The sequence below is a fragment of the Pelobates fuscus genome, chromosome 6 (genome assembly GCF_036172605.1).
Source record: "Pelobates fuscus isolate aPelFus1 chromosome 6, aPelFus1.pri, whole genome shotgun sequence".
Taxonomy (NCBI): Eukaryota; Metazoa; Chordata; class Amphibia; order Anura; family Pelobatidae; genus Pelobates; species Pelobates fuscus.
The window spans coordinates 248,352,300-248,375,376 of NC_086322.1; the positions used below are offsets into that span (position 1 = coordinate 248,352,300).

The 23,077-nt window shown below is 42.2% G+C and overlaps 1 protein-coding gene across 2 annotated transcripts in view; it reads left to right on the forward strand.

Annotated features, from left to right (window-relative positions):
- Positions 1-9,664: 9,664 nt before the first annotated feature.
- The window catches only part of WNK4 (WNK lysine deficient protein kinase 4), a 353,137-nt gene continuing 339,724 nt past the window's right edge, over positions 9,665-23,077 (forward strand). For both annotated transcript variants that reach the window (XM_063458916.1, XM_063458917.1), the window contains exon 1: positions 9,665-10,845. In XM_063458916.1, the coding sequence (XP_063314986.1) occupies positions 10,207-10,845 (639 nt within the window). In that variant the 5' untranslated portion in view covers positions 9,665-10,206. The remainder of the gene's footprint in view (positions 10,846-23,077) is intronic.

Sequence of the window (23,077 nt, forward strand, 5' to 3'; positions counted from 1 at the left end):
CCTCTGATCAGTACCTGGTCAATATATAATTATCCTCTTTTTTTTTTTCTCCCCCACCATGGCCCCCCCCCCCTCCGCCCACTTGTTCTTTCTTTTCATTTTCCACCCCTCACCCTCTTCCTGTACATCCCGCTCTTTCCCCCTTCTGTCCCCCCTCCCTCCTGCTCCTACATCCCCCCCTCCCCACCTTGCCTCCCTTCCTCGTCTCCCTTCCCTTGCATCTTTCTCATCCTTCCCTTCCTGACCTCCCCACGTGTGATGTGGCTGTGATTCTAATTTTCGTGCCACCTTTGCATGCAGTCGTTTTGCCGTTCAAAGTCACGGTACTGGATAGTTGCTGGTGGATTCGCCTGCTTTCTCGTCAGCCCTCTCAGGCGGCGGTGTTGGCATGTTTTCCCGTTCCCCTCCCCAATAGTCCTGTTCCCCTCCCCTCGCGGTGTGGGCCCCCATTGGATGCTGTGAATGTTGCGATTTTTGTCCCCTCAGTACCCCTGGTTATCCGTCCCCCGCCCCAAATTCTGCTCGTGTAGATGTTAAGCCCGTGTATGTCCCTTTTTCTCACTGTTCGTCGTGTTCTGTCGGTGATTCGTGGGTCCCCCTATTGTCGTTCTGGCTGTATGGTGCTTCTTCTGTTTATTGATCCCGTCTCGCTTGGTCTTGGTTCCAGCCGCGTTGGCGTCGGTGCCTTTGAGGGCCATTGTCGGGTCTGCGTGGTTGGTGTGGTCCTGGTGGTTGCTGGAGGAACGACCTCGCTAGCCAGTCCGGTACTTGTACCGGCGGGAGGCCCATGGCGCGCATGAAGCCTGGGACTTCTTCTGGTTTCCTTATTACCAGCTGGCCAGGGCCGTGTCTGACTGATAGGGAGAATGGGTATCCCCAGCGGTACGGTATTCCTGCTTGCTGAAGGGCGGACGTCACTGTGCGCAGGGCTCTCCTTGCCTGCAGCGTGTATCGGGATAAATCTTGATAGATGGTTATAGTTTGTCCCTCCAGGCGGAGTGTGCCCATGCGGCGGGCTGTGCGTAGGATTTCTTCTTCTAGCTGATAATTGTCAAGGCAGCATATTATATCCCTGGGTTGGTCCGATGGTGCTGGCTGGGGTCTCAGTGCTCTATGTGCCCTTACCAGGCCTATTCTGGGTATATGCTGGCCCCCTAGTACCTTGGTGAAGATCTGCCTCAGCATTTCTGGGACATTTTCCGATGGGCCCCCTTCTCTCACCCCGCGGACGCGCAGATTCAGCCTGCGGCCGCTGTTGTCCGGGTCGTCCACCCACGTGGTGAGGTGTGCCATGTCTGCTTCCTGGCCTATTACCGCTGAATTGGTGGGTTCTAAGTCTGTCCGCAGGGCCTTGGTTTCGGCCTCCGCTACTGTCATGCGGGCCTCCACATTTGACAGGTCCACGCGAAGTTGGGCTACTTCTTCGCGGACTACGCGGCCTAGGCGGTCTGAGAGGGCCTCAAAATCTGACTTTGTGAGGAGGTTGGGCAGTATATCCCTCCACTCACCGTCCGGCGTCACTTGAGGCTCTGAGGTGAAGGATGGGGCCGGGGAGTATCTGGCTGGTGTGGATGGGAGTGATTCAGGTACCTGGCTTGAGGTTTCCATTTCCTTTTGCGGTGACAGGGCGTGGGCCGTGGCGTGGAGGTATGATCTGAATGACTGTTCTCCCCTGCGGCCCGCGGGTCTCGGGGTGCTTCCTGGGTCAGTCTGCTTCTTTGCGCGACCCATCTGCAGTGTGTGGGTGAGCTGGATAAGCTTAATATGTGCGGGTTAAGCGGGCGCCACGAGGAGCTGCGGGTTTATGCATCCATCTTGGTCGGCCGCAGGACACGCCCCCCTTTTATCAATTTTGTAACTCGTCTCTGCACTTTTTCTAGTGCCATGATATCCATTTTTAAAACAGGTGCCCAAAATTGCACAGCATATTCAAGGTGTGGTCTTACCAGCAATTTATAAAGAGGAAAAATAATATTTTCATCCCGAGAATTTATGCCCCTATTTATACATGACAAAACCTTACTGGCCTTAGCAAATGCAGATTGGCATTGCAAATTGCTGCCTAATTTGTTGTCTATAACAATTCCCAAATCCTTCTCGTGTGTGGTTATCCCTAATTCACTACCATTCAGGGTGAAAGTTGCTTGTGCATTCTTGACCCCGAAGTGCATAACTCTGCATTTCTCTACGTTAAATTTCATCTGCCATTTTAGTGCCCAGTCCCCCAATCTATCCAAATCCCTCTGCAGCAAAGCAATATCCTGCTCACAAAGTTTTGTGTCATCTACAAACACTGAAACATGGCTTTCAATGCCTATTTCAAGATCATTTATAAATATGTTAAGTAGGTCCCAAAACAGAACCTTGAGGGACACCACTTACCACTTTTGTCCAGCCTAAAAAAATTAACCATTAATTGCACTCTATCCTTAACCCCTTAAGGACCAAACTTCTGGAATAAAAGGGAATCATGACATGTCACACAAGTCATGTGTCCTTAAGGGGTTAAGCCAATGTTCTACCCAAGAACAAGAAGATCAATTTCTTTTAGTTTGAAGACTAACCTATTGTGAGGAACCGTATCAAATGCCTTGGCAAAATCCAAGTAGATCACATCCACTGCAACACCCTGATCTATACTTCTACTTACCTCTTTGTAGGTTAGTTTGACATGACCTTTGTTTCATAAAACCATGCTGATTATTGCTAATAACAAAGTTCTTCCCAATGAATTCCTGAATATTATTCCTTAATAGCCTTTCAAATATTTTCCCAGTCACAGAAGTTAAGCTCACAGGTCTATAGAAACATAGAATGTGACGGCAGATAAGAACCATTCGGCCGATCTAGTCTGCCCAGTTTTCTAAATATTTTCATTAGTCCCTTGCCTTATCTTATCCCACACATGCTTAAACTCCTTTACTGTGTTTACCTCTACCACTACCCTCTCAGTAAAGTAATACTTCCTGATATTATTTTTAAACCTTTGTCCCTCTAATTTAAGACTATATCCTCTTGTTGTGGCCCATCCTGTCTCGTCTTTCCTCCAAGCTATACATGTTAAGATCCTTTAACCTTTCCTGGTAAGTTTTATCCTGCAATCCATGAACCAGTTTATAATACTGTTCCTCCTCTTTTGCTCTCCCTTCAAGTTGATGGTACCCACATAAGCCCATCCTTGCAAGCTTACTGTCCTGGTGTTATATTTGATTCTAACCTCACCTTTGATTCTAACCTCACCTTTGAGTCTCATGTCCAGTCTGTTGCCAAATCCTGTCGATTCCACCTGTCACGCCTTTAAGAGACCTGGCTGGGTTTGAACTCACTGCTCCAGCATCCCAGTCAGGTTCTCTGCCATGACATCCACCAGGGGGCTTAAAACCTAGTGTGAAGTCAGAGTCCACAATCTCACCGTGACATCCAGACGTGATCGTTCCAGAAGTGCCCAACAGGGGGATTTGAAACTGAGGCCTTATGCATCCCATGCCTGCGTTTCTGCCTATGTCCTATCCTGCCTTGTCTGCAGCACTCTCCCTGAGGGCAGTGTCTCTCTATTTTTGTTAAACAAGCAAACACAGGGGAAAGCGCGAGGCAAGGATTTTGAATCCTCTTTAAATTGCAGCAAAAACATTTTGCCACACACAGCAAGTTTCTCACCACGTGGCAATTACAGCCACAAGGTCCTCTACTCAGCACTTTCTACATAGAGTGTATTGGTAGTACATAAACATAAAGAAGCTGAGCTACTATTTGGACCCATTTGATTTGATCTGTACATACCTCTGTTTATATTTATATTGCTTATTTAATCATTACTGGACTTGACTTTTAAAACTTACTAGGTCCACAAGCTCCTCCAGGCCCTGACACCCCACCAACATAATCTATCACCACTTGATATATTTATTTTTGCCCAATTACAACACTTGCATGGCAAAAGCCATCCTAAATGACATCATGATTTAATACCCGCTGGGTTCACATCAGATACATGGAACTTTAAAGTAATTGTTATCCCTATACTATACTCCTTTTTCAACAATGGAGAAGTTTGTACAATCTGGGACAAATAAGTCCAAATAAATGATATGAAACAGAGAGATTAGGAATTATACACACATATCTAGGGCTCATAACACCTCATCCAGAATTCAGAAACTTCTTTTTAGTCTCTGTTGAGCTGGTACATTTGTAACACAAGCTAACAAACACAATATTCGAATATTCGAATATTCTCCATCATGCTGCAATTGACCTGACTTTAAATATAGGTCCACCCCTCCAGTTCACCCCACAATGGCGATTCCAAAATTATCTATCAACACAAGACACATTCAAAAACATGTTGGTGGGACCTGAGCCAATTTCACAGATGACAAATTGAACCATATAGATAACACAATGCTATTCAGGCGTGTAAGGTAGTGATGAGAGGCAAAATCATAGTCTATGATCTAATTATAAAAAACAATGGAATCGGAACGATAACAAACTTCATATGGATTTGGCAAATGCTCATATAGCATACAAAGCTGCATCGACTAATGCAATAAAAGCATATATGGAGATTCCTTCTAATTAGAAAAAGAGTTAATAAAAAACATTTTTTAACTGTGATGGATGAATGAGAAAGCTAATTATGCATCTAGCATAACCCATATCAGGTTGCCACCAAATAACCCGCATTATTAAAAGTGACGGGACCTACACCACAGATCCAGTGGGGATAAACAAGGCCTTGTATGCCAATTTCTTGAACAATTTTACTTCCTAGCAAGATGATCTTATGAGAGGAATGGACCCTATAATGGTTCTTAAACCCACCTAGGCTAACCAATGATCCAAGAGAGATTTTCAATGCTCTTATTAGGGAGGAGGAGGTAGTATAGGTAATAAAAATAAGAAACGCAGGAAAGGCACCAGGACTGGATAGGTTTACAATTGATTTCTATAAAATTCTAAAAGGCTAGATCATCAGCACTCTTGCATCCTTGTTCAATGCCATATACATAGATAAAGTAACAGTTAAATCCCTTATGGCTTCTGTGTGCAGTGTCTTTCAGACCGATCATGCTACTAAATAAGGACTTCAAATTTCTTACTAAAATATTGGAAAACAGACTACAACACTTTTTGCCCTCCATTTTGTATCCCCAGCAATTGGGATTTACTAGAGGCAGACAGTCCATCCAAGGCCCATTATCACCTATTCTTTTTAATCTAGCTGTGGTCCTGCTCATTAGATGTATCTATTCTTCTGAAGACATAAAGGGGATACAGCTATATATTAAAGGGACATAAAGGAAATAAACGTTATAAAACATATGGGTTTTTAGACGATCTTTAACCTTATCTCTCAGATCCTGCAATATCCCTCCAGAATACAACTGACTTTTTGAAAGATATGGCTCAATAACAGGCTTTCAAATTAATTGGTCCAAATCGATAGCCCTGAGATTACACCCAGTTCCACCGATATGTTTACACACCAACCAGCACTGTATTTAGCGCAAGGCATACAAGGTATTTGCCTAGGGTGGCACTTTACTAGCTGCCCCCAAACACCTCCTCAAATGTCTTTTTTGCCTCATTTCAAGGGAGAGCCTAAGAACATCCCCGAGGCAGGCGGCATCGGTAATTGTGGGCAGTCGGTGAGGAAGGTAGCTCTGATACCTGTAATCTTCTTGCTCTGCTTCCTCACACGCCCTGTGGTGGTGCTGGGAGCTGGGATATGAAATCACTCCAGCTCTGGCATCACTAAAGCGCCAGAAGCTGAGCAAGAAGATCACACGCAGGGAAGAATCAACACGCAGGCAGGCTGGAAATTAAGAATTATAATTTAAAAAAAAAAAATGGTGAGTGTATGAGAAAATGTGTGTGTGTGTGAGTGTCTGTTGCAGAGTGTGTGAGTGTCTGTATCAGAGTGTGTGTGTGTCTGTCAGTAACTGTGTGTTTGTGTCTGTCTGTCAGTGACTGTGTGTGTGTGTCTGTCAGTGAGTGTGTCTTTCAGTATCAGTGTGTGTCTGTCAGTGACTATGTGTGTGTCTGTCTGTCAGTGAATGTGTCTTTCAGGATCAATGTGTGTCGGTCAGTGAGTAAGTGTCTGTCAATGAACGTGTCTTTCAGTATCAGTGTGTGTCTGTCAGTGAGTGTGTGTGTGTGTGTGTCTGTCAGTATCAGTGTGTGTCTGTTAATGATTGTGTTGTGTCTGTCACTGAATGTCTGTCAGTGAGTGTGTCTGTCAGAGACTGTGTGTGTGTGTCTGTCAGTGAATACGTGTGTGTGTGTGTGTGTGTGTCTGTCTGTCAGTGAATATGTGTGTGGCTGTGTGCCTGTGTGAGTGTGTTTCTGTCAGTGTGTCTGCGAGTGTGTGTGCATGTCTATCAGAGTGTGTCAAATCAGTGAGGGCATGTGTCTGTCAGTCAAAGTGTGTGTTGGTCTTAAACAGAAAGAGGTGGGACCTTGACAGGAATGGATAGGGCAAATTTAGATTAGTCATGCCTAGGGCAGCACAATACCATAATACACCACTGACACCGACAACTCTAACATGAACAACCTCAAACTTCAAGTAGCTAGGGATGCTAATATCAAAGCAAATGTCTACTATACATAAAATCAACATGGCACCAATTGGTAAAAGACCTTCTCTCCATATGGGAACACTCCCCTTGACCCTCTTCCGGAGAGCTCCCCTACTAAAATCAGTTGTTATAATACCAAAACTTCAGTTGTTATAATACCAACAACAACTACAATCCTTACCAATACTACTCTGAAAAAAATGAGTGAAAAAACAAAAAAAGAGAAAAAAGAAAAATGAAAAAATGAATGAAAAAATGAAAAAAATTATCTACAGTCACCAGTGTGTACACACTATTGTATATGGTTCGATCTCACCAATGTGTTCTGCTGAAAAAGGGAACATCCAGTCCCAGTGGGCCCACTTATCGCACACAAGAGTTCATACCTGGATATATTTGACCTGGACCTGGACCGGCTAAAGGATTCACCAAGTATCTGCCACATCTAACATTACCAAGCAACAGAGGAGGAACAGTTTATAATCCATAACGAAGAAAGTCATATTTGGGACTGGATGTTCCCTTTTTCAGCAGAACACATTGGTGACATCGAACCACATACAATAGTGTGTACACACTGGTGACTGTAGATACATTTTTTCATTCATTTTTTCATTTTTCTTTTTTCTCTTTTTTTTGTTTTTTCACTCATTTTTTTTTACCATTATTGTATATATTGTATATACTGTATATACTTTCTTGTCCATATTGGTCTATATCCCAAATTGATATTTTCTTACATTACTATAATGTTTATCATATCTATATGAATTTAACTCTTGAAAGGATATTGTGTATTTTACATGACATCACACTGGTTGCCATAGGATACTTGTCATTTACAGTATCTATCTTTTCATCTTTTTTTGTACATATCTATAATTTATATGAAATTGCTTCACTATCCATGATTAAATACGTACAACTTTTTTTGCATTTTTTTGAGTGCAGTATCATTTATTGTATTATATTATTTGGAGGTTAATGGGCCACCTTGATATCTTGCACCAACATAGATATAAGAGTGCCTGTACATTTAGATTTTTTTCCCATACTACTATACACCGCATATGCTTACCTATCAGAGGAGGCAAGGGAAAAACCTCTATTAGCATCCACTATTAAAACATGTAAATTGGTGTGACAGCTCTTGGGGCTCCAGTGGCAATACACAAACATTTTACCCTACCTGTCAAACCCGTGGTTTCAGGATGGCACGCCAAATACCTATATCGCTCTTGGGAGACCTGCTGGCTAAACTAACACAATTATAACTTTTTAGATGAAAGCAAAATAAAATTGATCCTCACACACCAACAATTACACACAAATTTCCTGACCTCGATGTTCCTTCTTGGATACTTACAAACGTAAAGTTTGGTAGGCACATTCATTCCACATCATAACCTGGAAAACTGGAATTGCTCCACTGACTCTCCACTCATACAACCAATCATTTTAACCTACTCAATTAGTTCACAATACTCACAAAATACACCAAGCTTGGATTACACGAATTAACAATCAAGTCTACCAATAACACATTTCCCAACACTGACTTAGGAAACACTCATACCAACAATCAAGCACCATGCATATTACTCACCCCAGAAACAATATATCCTAAAACTCAGGAACTTAGCCAGTTGTCTAAAATGTGGGACAGATGGAGCAGACCTTCACCATTGCTTCTGGGCAGGAATCAAGGCATTTTGGTAGCAGGTAGAATATATGTACATATGATATATGACACAACTTCAGGGAATAGCCTTTAGTGTGTCTCCATTAGTGGCAATATTGGGGGTGACGGCAGAAAATTACAAAAGTATGGAAAACATGCTACAAAATTAAACCATATGATCTTAGCTCCTACATCTAAAAGTATACTGCATCAGCCCCCTAATTAGCATTACTTCAAAACAAAATCTCCTTCTTATTTCATATGGACTGGGTGGAAACGTCGTTAAATAAAAGCAACAAAGACATTTTCTTACCGGACAACCATATGTTAGCACATTAGACAAAACTGTAAATTACTTTTGAATTTACAGACCCGAACGTGATCAGAGTTGTAGAGGGCTAACCCCCCATAGCCCAATAATGACAACTTCCCAAAACAATACACCTCAAGCTTGTTGTCACTGATATTAAGCTAACTTTAAACTTACGTACCCAAATATATAAAGCAGAGCATATCTATTTAAGTTTAATTTATTTTAGTTTACTGTTTTATATGTTGTATTTTTTTCTTCTCTTTCAAACAAAACATGTCAGGCAAAATGCAAAGTATACAATTTTCAACTTTAGAGTGTTATACTTTACAAAATACATTTGTCTATATACTTAACCTAACAGACACATTTATGACAATAAAAAGTTTGAAACGAAAAAACTTTTAGGGAGTAGTGCAAACACAATTTGAATTTGGGGTCCTCAATTTGTTAGAATGATGTGTTTATTGAATAAACCCATGTCAAGAGTGATTCGCAAAATTCCTGATCTAGAGAAAGTCTCCGTTATACTAACAGTTTGCTATTTTAACCTATTTTTGCATTTCAGATTTAGCGAGCTTAGCTCTCTATCTAGGTATAAAAAGCTCCAGTGACTAGAACTCCACTGCCATGCAGGGGCCTCTTTACATTTTGCATTAGTCTGTATATATTGTGCTGTGCTCTTCCACAATTGTACAGGGCTCCAGATTATGTTGGTGCTTTATAAATGCCTGTAAAAATAATAATTTGCTAGAATTCAATGTTTAGTGAATAACACTGATAACGTTTTGGAGCCATAAAAAAAATTGTAAAGAAAACCGCAGCATAGAGACCCTAAAATAAATGTTTTAGCTAAAGTAGGGATAGGTTGGGCAAGAAAAAAAAACGTTCAAACCAATGTTCTATTATTCTAAGAAGCCAGAGAGTTCACCGTATTCTGGGGGTGTGTAGGGGGCCGAACATCTTATTCATTGCTAGACAAGGTCTTGCTGTTATAGAATAGAACAAGAGGTGGAGCATATTGGGGGAGGTGTTGTTCAATATAAGTCACTGGCTGCTGCTTGAAGGGGGGGGTGGCTTTATCTACTCTGTGTATACACACACTGCAGTCACATGAATATAAGATAGATCATATTCTCACCGGCTGGAGCTGTCACTGACTTTACAAGCAGAGGAGAGGAGAGCAGAGAAAATACAAGTAACACATTTCCTGAACATTTCTCATACTTGAAGTATTAGAAGAAGATACCTTGTTGGCCTGCAACTGAGAAAAAAAAGTGAAAGAATATTTTTAAGGCTTTAATTCACGTGTGAATACTGCTGGTTTCCTTAATGGGATCAGGATTACATGTATTTACACTGATTTGATTAATATTTATGTTTGAAGGGTGTAATTTTTAAAAACAGGTCCCTGAAGTTCTATACAGCTTCAACATAACAAGGAATACTAGACAGCATTCTACGATTACATCATATTTAAATACCCCATGTGCTAATATTAGCAGTGCCAAAGTCATGATTCCTGATCCATAGGCGTTCTGGGATGGAAAGTAGAATGATGACAGGGCAGTGGGACTGTTGCTAAACTCTTTTAGAGGTGTAATTGTATTTCTGGTTAAAACAGGATTGACATGTTTGCTTCTTTTGAGATACCTGCTGCACAAAACATGTCTCAGACAGAAGTGGATTTGGCATGTTGTGGCATCCCTTTTCCCTCTGTTTTGCCAGAAGATCCTGCAGAATTGTCCTCCTTAGCTGCCTTGAGAAGGCGCAGGCTTTCAGCGAAAGAACCCCGGAGGAACTCCTACCAGTTTAACAGGAGGAGCTCAGCTCAGCTGGAATTGTTAGGTTATGATCCACCAGGGACCTCCTTCCCTTCATGGTCTCCTGAAGAACCATCATCTTTGGAGGAGAAAGTTGTCCAAATTCATGATGTGTCTCCTAAATCTCCTTGCTGCCTTGCAACTAATAACCAAACAGACCTTCTTCCAGGTCCAGGTACCTTGGCTAGTATCGTGGACATCAGCTCAGAATCTGAAGGTGAAGCTAGTAGCCCTAAGGAGCCTACAATCAATGTCTCTAAACCTACAGTGCCAGAAAACAGGAGGGAACAAGAGGAAAACGAGGAAAATGAAACCAATGCTGTTGCCACTTCCCCAGATGGAAGATATTTAAAGTTTAATATTGAGATTGGAAGAGGTTCCTTTAAAACGGTTTATAAAGGTCTTGATACAGAGACAACAGTGGAAGTAGCTTGGTGTGAGCTTCAGGTAAATTCTCAACTTTACTAACTCTTTAAGTGTTTTTATCCATATAAAGTCTTTACAATACAATTGTGCATATGATCTACCTACTATAAGTAAATGGATGGGCAATGAATCTTAACAGATCTGGGTTGTATTGCCTAATAATAGCAATGTTTTATGCAAACATTTTTCTTATGCATGTTACAATAGAAATGTAAATCCTAATATGTCATGCATATGCATTATCACTATCCTGTAAATACCAATTATATGTGGTTAAAGTGCCCATAACAGCTCATAGGAGGCCACTGAGTTTTGTACTGTATTTTAAAGCCTTACAGAGCTTTGCCTTTGCAACACCTTTGGTTGTTCTAACGTGTTGCATTACACATGTGAAAAGGTTGCATTCGAACAATAGGTCAGAACTAGACATATTATTATTTTTAAAAAGTATGTGATGGAATGATCACAAATCAAAAGATTCAAGGTTTACTGATCCTTTTTGAGTAGTAAAAGCATTTCCAAAGTGTGGTTCGTGTTCACATCTTCCAATTGACATGTTATTCTCGAAATGCTAAATGTGGCTTTCTAAATCTCTTTCTAAAGTCTTTAATTTCCACTAGAACTTGTGAACTAGCATGTGTAGGTTTGATTGGGTAACTTTATGATTTTTATTATATAGATATTGTGGACCATAACTTTTTTTACTGTTTTTTTTTGTTTTGTTTTTTTGCATAGTTATGTATCTCTATGTGAGTTAATCTGTATGTATGTGATAATAAGTTACTGATTATACTATGCTATTCTGGAAATTTGTGTTTAGGTTTATGTATCCACAATGGGAGAGTAGTAGCAATTGAATGTTATATATATATATATATATATATATATATATATATATATATATATATATATATATATATAATCAATCAATTATTTTTCTTTAGAGCTAGGTTTATTTGTTTATCTATCTATTCCTTACATACATAGCCCCCTGATTAGTAGAAAGTATTTTTCTCACAACTTATTCTGACTGTTCTTATAGATTTAGTGTAGAAGCTGACTTCTGCTACTAAGAAAAAGATAAAACTAGCATAAAATCAATTTATGGTGATATCAACTTAGGCACTATGTATTTATTTATTTATTGAATATTTTATTTTTGACCAGCACTGGAGATTTGGGACCTTTCTTCTGGATTATATTTTTGGGGGATTTTGGAGAGGTTTCCTGGAACCCATGTAGAACCAGTCACTACATTGGCAATAGTTTAACAATTGGAAAATGGATCATTTAGATAATATCACAGATTTCTCCTCCTGCACAGGACATCATATTCTGATGTCCTTATTCAATAACATATGGAGCCAAGCAGGGTTAGCTCGTGAAGAAACATGATATTTTCCAACAAATAAGCAGAGAACCAAAATGTTAACTTCCTAAAAGGGTGTCAATATTATTCACCCACCAGGTCCACCACAAAGCAGTTCCACTACAGAAATGTCTGCACCCAGCAAACTCCTGTGTATAAAGAAGGATGAAAAATATCTACAAGAAATTATAATTTTTTTAAGTCGTACACATTTTACACGTCAAGAAAAGTAATCTCTCTTTTTTAAGTATATGTTTAATGTATCCAGTGTGCAGCTTTCATAGTTTAATGCTTCAGTGAGATAATTTATTTTGGTGTGTGGAGAACATTTAAAGATTTTTTTAGTACTAGGAACTGCTGCCAGGAAATACTCTTTGTCCTAGCAGAAAGCTATGAATAATTCAGTTTAGCTGCTTGCATTGTTTGAAGTGTTTTGTTGAGTTTTAAAAATAATGGTAATTATAATTATATAATAAGTAGAAGTAGAAAATAAGTAAATTAAAGTTTAAATCATAGAAGCAGCAGTACAGTTTACAAAGTTAAATATTTTTCAGTATAATTAATGCTTAAACAGTACAGTATACAAAATATCTTCTGTGATGGGAAAAAAAATACTTCATAAAAAATTATGGCGAACAAAGGAAATTTACGAAGATAGGGACATTTTGCAGAAAACGGGAGGGAAGCCTAGGGATTTTGACACGTCTTATCTTTTCTGGCCACCTTGATTATCAGGGTAGAGAGCAGCTGCTTAGCTGCTAGATATGAAATAAACTGCAGAGACCAAACACGATAGAAAGAAGTGCATGATTGGTGAATAGTGTTTTTTTTTTTTTATCTATTTCATTGCTTAAATGTGTCATATACTTTGTTGTCAAACTGTGTTGAGGTTGATGAGACAATACCCATTTTTTTGTAAAACCGAGAGTGGCATGTAATTATAGACACATGGATCAGTTTAGATATTTCGGGTGACCAATTTCTCTTCACCTTGGTTCACCAAGAACACCAACATTTGGATGATTAGGACATTGAAGATGGTACTTAGATGTTAAAGGTATTTGCTGTCCTCTTGTGTAAGATCACACTTCCTCCACAAATATAGATGTGCATGCAACACTTCTTAGGGCCCAGTGGGGCAAATTTCCACAGGCTTTATTATAACTATCTATAAGTGATAGCTGTTATGGTATGTATATATTATGGTATTTTTTATATATTTTATCTTAGTTACTAATTGAACATTAAAATGTGTTTCATGTACCTGAATACAGTAGCAAGATTTATACTCAAGGACATTTATACTCAAGGACACATTCTATTGTGAACTCAAACCATCTCAGCTTCATTTAGAATCTGTGACAATACTTGAAAACTGTGGTCTTTGATTAGTGTCTAAACTAATTATACTGCCTGAAAAAAAATCTGCTATTAAGACTGGATCAAGATCCCTCTGTCACGTGTGCAAAGCCTGTTCAAACTTACCAAAAGTGTTTAAATCAATTATTGAAGTGAAACGTGGTTCTGACAGATGTTTATGTATGAAGGTTGAAAACTTACAAATAGCACATTCAGGTTTTTTTTGGTTTTTTTTCTTCAAGGTATTTTCCAAATATAAAACCAATATCATCTTGTAATTGCACATTTCGAGTTTTTGTGTAATTAGAAATCACATATAGCACAATATAATATCAGGCTCACCATATGTAATTCATCCAGCCATCCAATCAACTCCCATATCCATGCACTCTACATCTATGTAGATAAAATCTTTTGCTTCCCAGGTTTTTTCGTCAGGGAAAACTACTGTAATTAGAAAAGTATGTATGGTACTTGTGTTCAAAACAGTGGTTACATATTTATTGAAAGGAAATTTAATGTCTTGATATTGATTTTAAAAATTGTCAAATTCTATGTTACAATAGCTGTAACTCTTTGACTAGCTATAATGGGAACTTAGGGTGTGGAACTATCCACCCTGACCTATCTCTGTTTAGTGAGGTAGGTTCCTAAATCTTCTCTTGTCATTTTTATAGATTAAACATGCAGATAGCTGTGCTGGTCATAATCTATTTGTTCATTCTGCTACAAACTATAGATTGACCTAGCCTAGCCCCTAGATCTATAATGTCATAATTGCCAACTGTCCTGAATTTGTCTGGACAGTCCTGCCTTTTGGGGTATTGTCCCACCAAAAAAAGGTCACATGCTGTTCTGCATTTTAACCCCTTAAGGACACATAACATGTGTGACATGTCATGATTCCCTTTTATTCCAGACGTTTGGTCCTTAAGGGGTTAAAATCTGATGGCAGATTGAGGGGACGGGACAAGATTCTCATCCAGTGAGCACTTAACAACATAGGAGTAGAGACTTCTGGACATAGGTTATAATCAAATGTTAGAAACTTTGCAAACTTACAATTTTAAATTGCAATTGTGATTTGTTTTCTATTTTGCTTTAAAAAGGTATATAGGTGATGATAGATACTTACTGATTGTATTATATACATTAACGTAACGCAGCAATAAAAACACAGATTCTGTATGTATATATTTTTTTATGTATACCTGTTATGTACATTTCAAAATGCGGTCATAGCTGAAAAGTTGTTAAGGAAATATTTCACTGCATTGCATCCATACTCGTGTGGGATATTGCTGTAGAGCGCAGAAACATCGCTCGTAACTAAAAAACACTTAGGATTCCAGTTGCAATTTTTTAAAAAGTTTAAAACCGCTATTGTGTCCTTTATGTGTGAGGTAGTTTTTTTCACTAGGGGTTGTAGATGTATGTCCACATAATGGGATACGCAGAAACATCGCTCGTAACTTAAAAAACACTTAGTTACGATCATATACTCTGTCTTCCGCGCACCAGGATGCCCAGTACACATAAAAGTGCCCCATTATCCATACGAAGCGCGGTCCCCTACCTAAAAGGAAAGAACAAACATAACAACCATCGTCACAACATAACAAACATAACAAACAAAACAGAGAGAGTGGAAGGGGGGAGGGGAAACTGATAAACACCATTATTTAATATGTGGGCGCACATATAGCTGATACTGTCCCGATTTCCACCACCCCAATCATTTTAATGCCTCAGTGGGGAGACCCATCTGACTCGCCTGCGTCGCCGCCCCAATCCAACCCCCCCTCACGCATACCTTCAGAATCCTGGAGAACTGGAACCGACTCCGCAATGTTCCATGCTGGTGAACCTCACTCCGAAACCTGAGATACTGCCTTACAAGCCCGGCCGGGCAATATAAGCCCCCAATATGAACCTGAGCTCCCCTGCCTGCCTGATCAGTCTTCGACCATCGTATCATGAGAACTATCCCCGAAGCTGACAGAGCCAAATCCTCTCTCCGTAACCGCGATTGCGTGGAGTCCCGGGGGGCCACCAATTCCCCAATACAAAGCGCGCCAAAGAAGCATAACAAAAAGGCCACCCTAAATAGCCGCACCTCATATGCAGATGACTACACCCGAGGAAGGAAGGACAACGGCTTCACCAGCACCTCGAATGAGATCGGCCCGACGACACCGAAGCCATCCTTTTACCACCCGAGTAACGCAAAAGACCTTGGACATGTCCTCTCACCCGAACCATTGACATAAAAAGGACAGAGCGGACAAGTAACCAAGCATAGCGACTCCAAGAGCTACAAAATCGCACTCAACATACCCACTGCTGCCGACAGGGCCCCAGACGATCTCATACCACACCAACAATGCCATATCACTGTGTATGACATTCAGGATGACTCAGAGAGAAATCCCCCGTGCAACCTCCTCACATGTCTGAAATCAGGTCCCATAAATTACTCGGGCATCGCACTCCCACTTGCGGGGCCGCCTCCCGAAATCGGTCCAGAGAAACCGAGAAAGAGAGTCGGCGATGACATTCACTGATGCGGCCAGGCTTCCGCGCACAGCGTCCGTGAAAGTACACACCAAAACCCACGGACCCCGATGCGTCTGTGAATAACGCGAGATCCATATTTGATGTCGCAGGACACAAGCAACATGACTGACCATTATACGTACAGAGGAAGGAACTCCACGTCTGAAGATCGTCCTGCAGCCGACCGGTAATCCGAATAAAATGAGGCTGATGCATGGGCGTCTGCAGGAATTTTTCCAGGGGGGGCATAATTGTAATGACCTCCATGCTTGGCCCCTTTTTGACAGTGTCATGAAGGGGAGGGGCATAGTCACTGTCACATAAAGCCCGTGTGACCAGATTTTAGGGGGGGGGGGAAACAGGACACCCATTGGGGAGGGGCAGGATACATAAATAGCGTTTTCACAACTCGGGTCTCCCTGGCCGCTCTCTTTCCTTTAGGGGGTTAAACCATTTTCACCTGCTCCAGATCTCAAGGTTGCTCAGTGGTATTCGGCTTCTGAAATGGATTGTCAGGAAGTGCAGATTGATGTCAGGCATGGGTGCCGCAGATTGGCTAGCGTGGTCAGTTGATGCTCTAAGCCAATCGCTCGTTCCCGGTTTATACAAATGTTTTACTTTTATAGGAATGGGGATCTAGTGATTGGCTTAGCGTGCCAGCTGACCAATATGCGGCACCCCTACCAACAGCACAGTAAATAAAAGTGAACACATTAACACTGATATATTTTTTTTTACCTGAGAATGTCCAAAGTTTTCCTGCCAGGCCCAGGGACAAAAGCCTTCTGATGTGGTGTCCAGAATTGGAGGGATCACTGCACTTGTCCTTCCTGCTCCAATCTTCTTTTCTTCTCCTTTATTTGGCACAGTCTTCTTTTTTTTCCTGACAATATCTTCTCTTTTCCTTGGCTCCTTCTGCTCCTTTACCTTTCAGTTTCTTTTGCGCCCTTCTGCTCCTTTCTCTTTCTGACCCCTTTCTGCTACTGTTGCTTCCTTCTGCTCCTTATGACCCTTCCTGCTCCTTGCAGACCCATCCTGATCATTTCTGATCCTTTCTGCTCCTTCTCCTACTTTACCTTTGTGCCCAGTCTGTCCCTTTCTGCTCCTTGCTTCTCCTTCCTGTTCCTTGCTGACCCTTACTGCTCATTTCTGCTCCCTCCCCTACTTTACCTTTGTGCTCCCTTTACCCCTTCCAGCTCCTTGCTGATCCTTTCTGCTCCTTTTCCTACTTTAACTTTGTGCTCCTTCTGCCCCTTCCAGCTCCTTGCTGATCCTTTCTGCTCCTTGCTGCCCTTTCCAGCTTCTTGTTACCCCTTTCTGCTCCTTCTCCTACTTTACCTTTGCGTAACTTCTGATTCTGCTTCCTGGTCCTTGCTGACCCTTTCTGCTCCTTACTGGCCCTTTCTGCTCCTTTACCTTTGTGCAACTTCTGATTCTTTCTGCTCCTTTACCTTTACATACGTGTTTGAATGCAGCTATGCCTTTGTGTGTAGTGTGTACACTTCCACACACCCTGAAACACATACACACACTCATACAGTGACACACATGCAGGCAAATACATAATCACACAAATACCCAGACTGACAAAGCAGTACACACACAGACACACACAATGACACGTTACACACACTGACACAGATACACAGACACTCATGTACAAAGACACACAAATACAGACACACACACAGGGTAGGTGAGGGTGACAGTGTGAGGGTGATGAGAGGGTGAAAGTGGAGGGAGGAGGTGAGGGTGACAACGGAGGGAGGATGTGAGGGGTACAGTGTGGGGGTGAGGGTGACAGTGTGGGAGGGTTAGGGTGACAGTAGTGGGGGGAGGGTCAGGGTGACAGCATGGGGAGGAGAGAGGGTGACAGCGTAGGGGGGAAGGGTGAGGGTGACAGTGTGAGGAGGAGGTGAGGGGGGCAGTGTAGGGGAGATGTTGAGGGTGACAGTGTGGGAAGGGGGGTGAGGGTGACAGTGTGGGGTGGGGGTGAGGGTGACAGTGTGGGGTGGAGGTGAGGGTGACAGTGTGGGGTGGAGGTGAGGGTGACCGTGTGGGAGGGATATGAGGGTGGCAGTGTGGGGGGGATAAGAGTGAGGGTGATAGTGGGGGAGGTGATGGTGACAGTATGTGGGAGGTGAGGGCGAAAGCCATTCAAATACCTTTTTTTTTGCAGTGTCTGGTGCTCCATTGTTTGTTCTCCTTCCTTCCTTCCTGGTGGTCCGGTGGCTCTTGCTGTCCTGTCAGCAGCTCCGCCTGCGCTGGCTGCAGACCATGCAGACATAGTCTCGCTAAGCTCTTGCTCGTGTAGTCTCAGAGCGTTGCCGCGGTAAGCCATGGTAATGCTCTGTGATTGGCAGACAGTTGTCGCTAACAGTTACTACATGGTCTGCAGCTCTGCTCACGGTGGAGGGGATGCTGCAGACCAGAAAGTGCACAGGGCTTTCTCCCCATTTCAGAGGGGCCCTGAACCAAGCGGCACATATTGCAAGCCGCTGGGCCCCCTCTTGGTCACCTGACTGTCTCCCAAGTCCCCTGCGTGGGTCAGCGTGACCCACCAGAAATCAGCCATCGACCCACAGTTTTGGAAACCATGCTCTAGAGTTTGTGTTCAATATGTGAAGTGAATAAAAGCACATATTTGGTAAGCTCATACGTTGCTTCCTCTTTAATTAGTTGACATGTAACTGGTATTTAGATAGAATTTGGTAACAGATAGTTTATCAGAAAGTTGGATGAGATATAGACAAGCCACCAAACAATATAAATCAATATTCAGGGATTTCAGTTAGATAACCCATGAATTACTAAGTATTAAACTAAATGCTAAATATTGCTGACTGCATGAAATTACAGAGCAAAATAATTTTTTTGATGCTTTAGGTAATCAGGAGGGAGTCTTCTTCCCCATTCTCTGTTCTGTAGAATCAAAATAGTAAATCTGTAGAGACCCCTAATTACAATTAATGTGTACTGTGCTCCTCTTTTATTCGTACATAAGAAGGCTGGTGCTGGAAGGAGAAATGCTTTGGTAGATCAAGTTGGTAGATCAAGACCAATAAATCATACCATTTGCTTCTCCAGAGCTCTGAGAATAGGCACGGTCGAAATAAATGCACTCACTACATTAACTCATAGATAATTACATTTAGCAGTGGACATGTGTAACTAATAATTGTAGCGAACCACCTGGTAACCCGATCGGTTACCTCTGCTAATTCCCTTCCTTCAGCTGAACAGGAACCATTTAGACTATAAAGAAACCCCTTTACCCCCAGTAACTGCACAACACACAGTTCTGGAGGTACAACAACCTCTTGATTGGCCACACATGGCTTTTATACATAACCCATGCAAGGGGTGTAATATACAGCATACAGTGTCCCCTTCCAGGATCCTCCCACTCCACGGGAACCTAACGCGGGAAAGGCTTTGTCCCTCTGTCTCCAAAAGCCCACCACCCAAACACAGAGTTTCCCACATCCAGGGACAGGGGGGTCTTCCTCCCATGAGCCTCTGTACCTGGGAGACTAAGCGCGGGAAAAACGGATCATCCCTTTGTCTCTCAGGCACAAACAGCTCGCCCGCGAGAAAAGAGCTGGTCTTTTTGTCCCAGTGGGCACCCCAAAGCCCGCCAAACTCTCCAGTGTCCCTGAAGTGCCCACACCAATTTTAGGGACCCCTCTCCACCAGACTCCGCTCGGGAGGTCTCTGTGTGAAATCCTGCAAGGGAAGCGTCTCATTTTCGGGACACAAATGCTCCCCCTGGACAGAAAGTAATCTATCCAAGAGTAGGTTTTGCATGGAGGTAAATAGAATGAATAATCTTTGCCCTCTGGATGGAGCAGCCTCCAGCAAACCACTAGCCCCTGACCATGTAGAGTGTCTGCTATTGTTTGTATGATATAAGTTAGACTCCAGTGAAAACCTGCCTGTCATTCCAGGGCTCCACATTGGCCCTCTTCAGGTCATCCTTAGTGGGTAAGGTCTTACATTTCCATCCAATCTACTAGGGGACACAGACACTGGGAGACATTGGGACACTGAGACACTTGGGGACACTGGGAGACATTGGAACATGAGAGGACACTAGGAGACATGGGGCACTGAGACACTGTGATACAAATGGGAAACTGTGATATATAGGGGGCACCGGATGACTAGGGGATTATGTAAAACTAGGGGACACTGAGAGACACCAGGGACACTGGGAGACATGGGGCACTGAGACACTGTGATACATAGGGGACACTGAAGACTTGATAAAGACCTGGGTACAGGTCAAAACATTGTGGTGTCCAATAAACCTGCTTAAATCTATCACAGCGAGTGCCTGAGATTTTTTATTTTATACTAGGGGACACAGACACTGGGAGATATGGGGACACTGGGAGACATTAGGACACTGACACACTGGGAGACAAGGGGACTTTGGGAGACTAGGAAACACTAGGGACACTGGCACACTACGGACACTGAGAGACATGGGGACACTAAGATACTAGGGACACTGGGTGGGAGACAGTATCCTTATGTCTCCCAGTGTCCCTTAGAGTCTGTGTCCCCATGTCTCCCAGTGACCCCATGTCAGTAGGACACTTAGAGACATTGGGACACTGGGAGAGACATGGGGACACAGATAAATGGGGACACTGAGAGACACCAGGGACACTTGGAGACATGGAGACACTGTGACACTAGGGACACTGGATGGGAGAAATGGGGACACTGAGATACTAGGGTCCAATGGGAGACATGGGACCACTGTGTCCCCATGTCTCAGTGTCCCAAAGTCTCTCACCTTCCCCGTGTCTCACAGTTTCCCCTAATGTCTGTGTCACCAAGTGTCCCTATGTCTCCCAGTATCCCCAAGTCTCTCACCGTCCCCCTAGTGTCTCAGTGTTCCCATGTTTCACAGTGTCTCTTAGTGTCTCAGCGTCCCCCAGTTTCCCCATGTCTCCCTGCAGTATTTATTTATAAAATATTTTACCAGGAAAGATACATTGAGATTTCTCTCGTTTTCAAGTATGTCCTGGGTCCACAAACCATTGCATTGTTACAATTAGGGTACAATAAAATACAAAAACAATATTAATACACAATAAATACAAAATGTAACATAGAACAGGTAGGAAATATATAAGCAACCATGACAGGTGCATTCTGTTTTGAGGTATGTAGAGAGGGATCTCTTAACCCCTTAAGGACACATGACATGCGTGACATGTCATGATTCCCTTTTATTCCAGAAGTTTGGTCCTTAAGGGGTTAAAGGACTTTAGGCTTAGGGAAGATTTGAAAGTGTGCGGGGAGTCGTTCCACAATTGCTGAGCTCTGTAGGAGAAGGAGGATTGGGCTGCTTTCTTTTTGTATTGATTTAGACTAAGTAAAGTGTTGGTACTAGATAGGAGGTTATAGGAAGTGGGAACAGCCGGGGAAAGCATTGTGCTCAGGTAGGGTGGGAGTTTCCCCGAAAAGCTCTTAAACACAAGGCTGGAAAGATGCAGGGTGCGTCTGGATTCCAGCGACAGCCAGTTTAGTTCTTTTAGCATGTCACAATGGTGGGTCCTGTAATTACATTGTAGCACAAATCGGCAGCATGAGTTATACAATGTGTTGAGTTTATTAATGTGGGATTGCGATGCAGATGCATACACTACATCCCCATAATCAATGATTGACATCAGCATTTGCTGTACAATCTTTTCCTTTACTGTAGGGCTTAGGCAGGATTTGTTTCTGTACATTGCACTTAGTTTTGGATAAAGTTTAGATGCAAGCTTTTCTATGTGCAGGCCAAAAGATAGATTGGGGTCTAACATCATTTCCCCACATCCTTCACTTACCTGAGCTGTTGGCTGTCTCTGCAGGCTGGGAGCAATGTCTGGATTCTCTCGGCAGAGCTGCTCCCCTGCGGATCAGTGAGTAGAAAGAGGCAAGCAGGGAGATTCTGTAACTTCCTATCCCTGCCTCTCTCCACACACAAGTTTATTATGAGATTAACATTTGTATTGCCCGTGTTACTGCAATACCGGCACTGGCTATGCAGCCTCAAATGCATGATAAATACTTCTGAGAAATACCTGGCAGCCCTAATATTAGTGTGTCTTAATGGGCCTATTCCATGGGCTTGGGCCTGGAGCTGCAGCTCCATCAACCCCTATGTTAATCTGTCCCTGTTTCTACCCTCCTATATAGAGGCCTGATAAAATCTCTGATATTATACCCATTGCTTGATCTCTGATTATCAGTTTTTTTTCCCAATCCTATATAATCAGAAAGAGGTGGCATGTTACATGTTTCTAAGACTACCTTATATAAGTATAAATGATCTTGAAGACAGCATTGAAAGTCATGTTTCAGTGTTTGCAGATGACACAAAACTTTGTAAAATAATACAATGTGAGCAAGATATTACTTTGCTGCAGAAGGATTTAGATAGACTGGAGGACTGGGCACTCAAATGGCAGATGAAATTTAATGTTGAAAAATGCAAAGTTATGCACTTCGGCGTAAAGAATACACAAGCAACGTATACCCTTAATGGAAGTGAATTAGGGATAACAACACACGAAAAGGACTTGGGAATTGTTATAGACAACAAACTATGCAACAATGTGCAATGTCAATCAGCAGTGGCCAAGGCCAGTAAGGTATTGTCATGCATGAAAAAGGGCATTCATTCTCGGGACGAGAATATCATTTTGCCTCTCTATAAATCACTGGTAAGACCACATATTGAATATGCTGTGCAATTTTGGGCACCTGTTCTAAAGAAGGATATCATGGCACTATAAAAAGTGCAGAGGCGGGCTACAAAATTAATAAAAGGAATGGAACATATCAGCTATGAAGAAAGGTTAACAAATTTAAACCTATTTAGTTTAGAAAAACGTCGCCTGAGAGGGGATATGATAACATTATACAAATATATTCGGGGCCAATACAAACCATTGTGTGGAAATC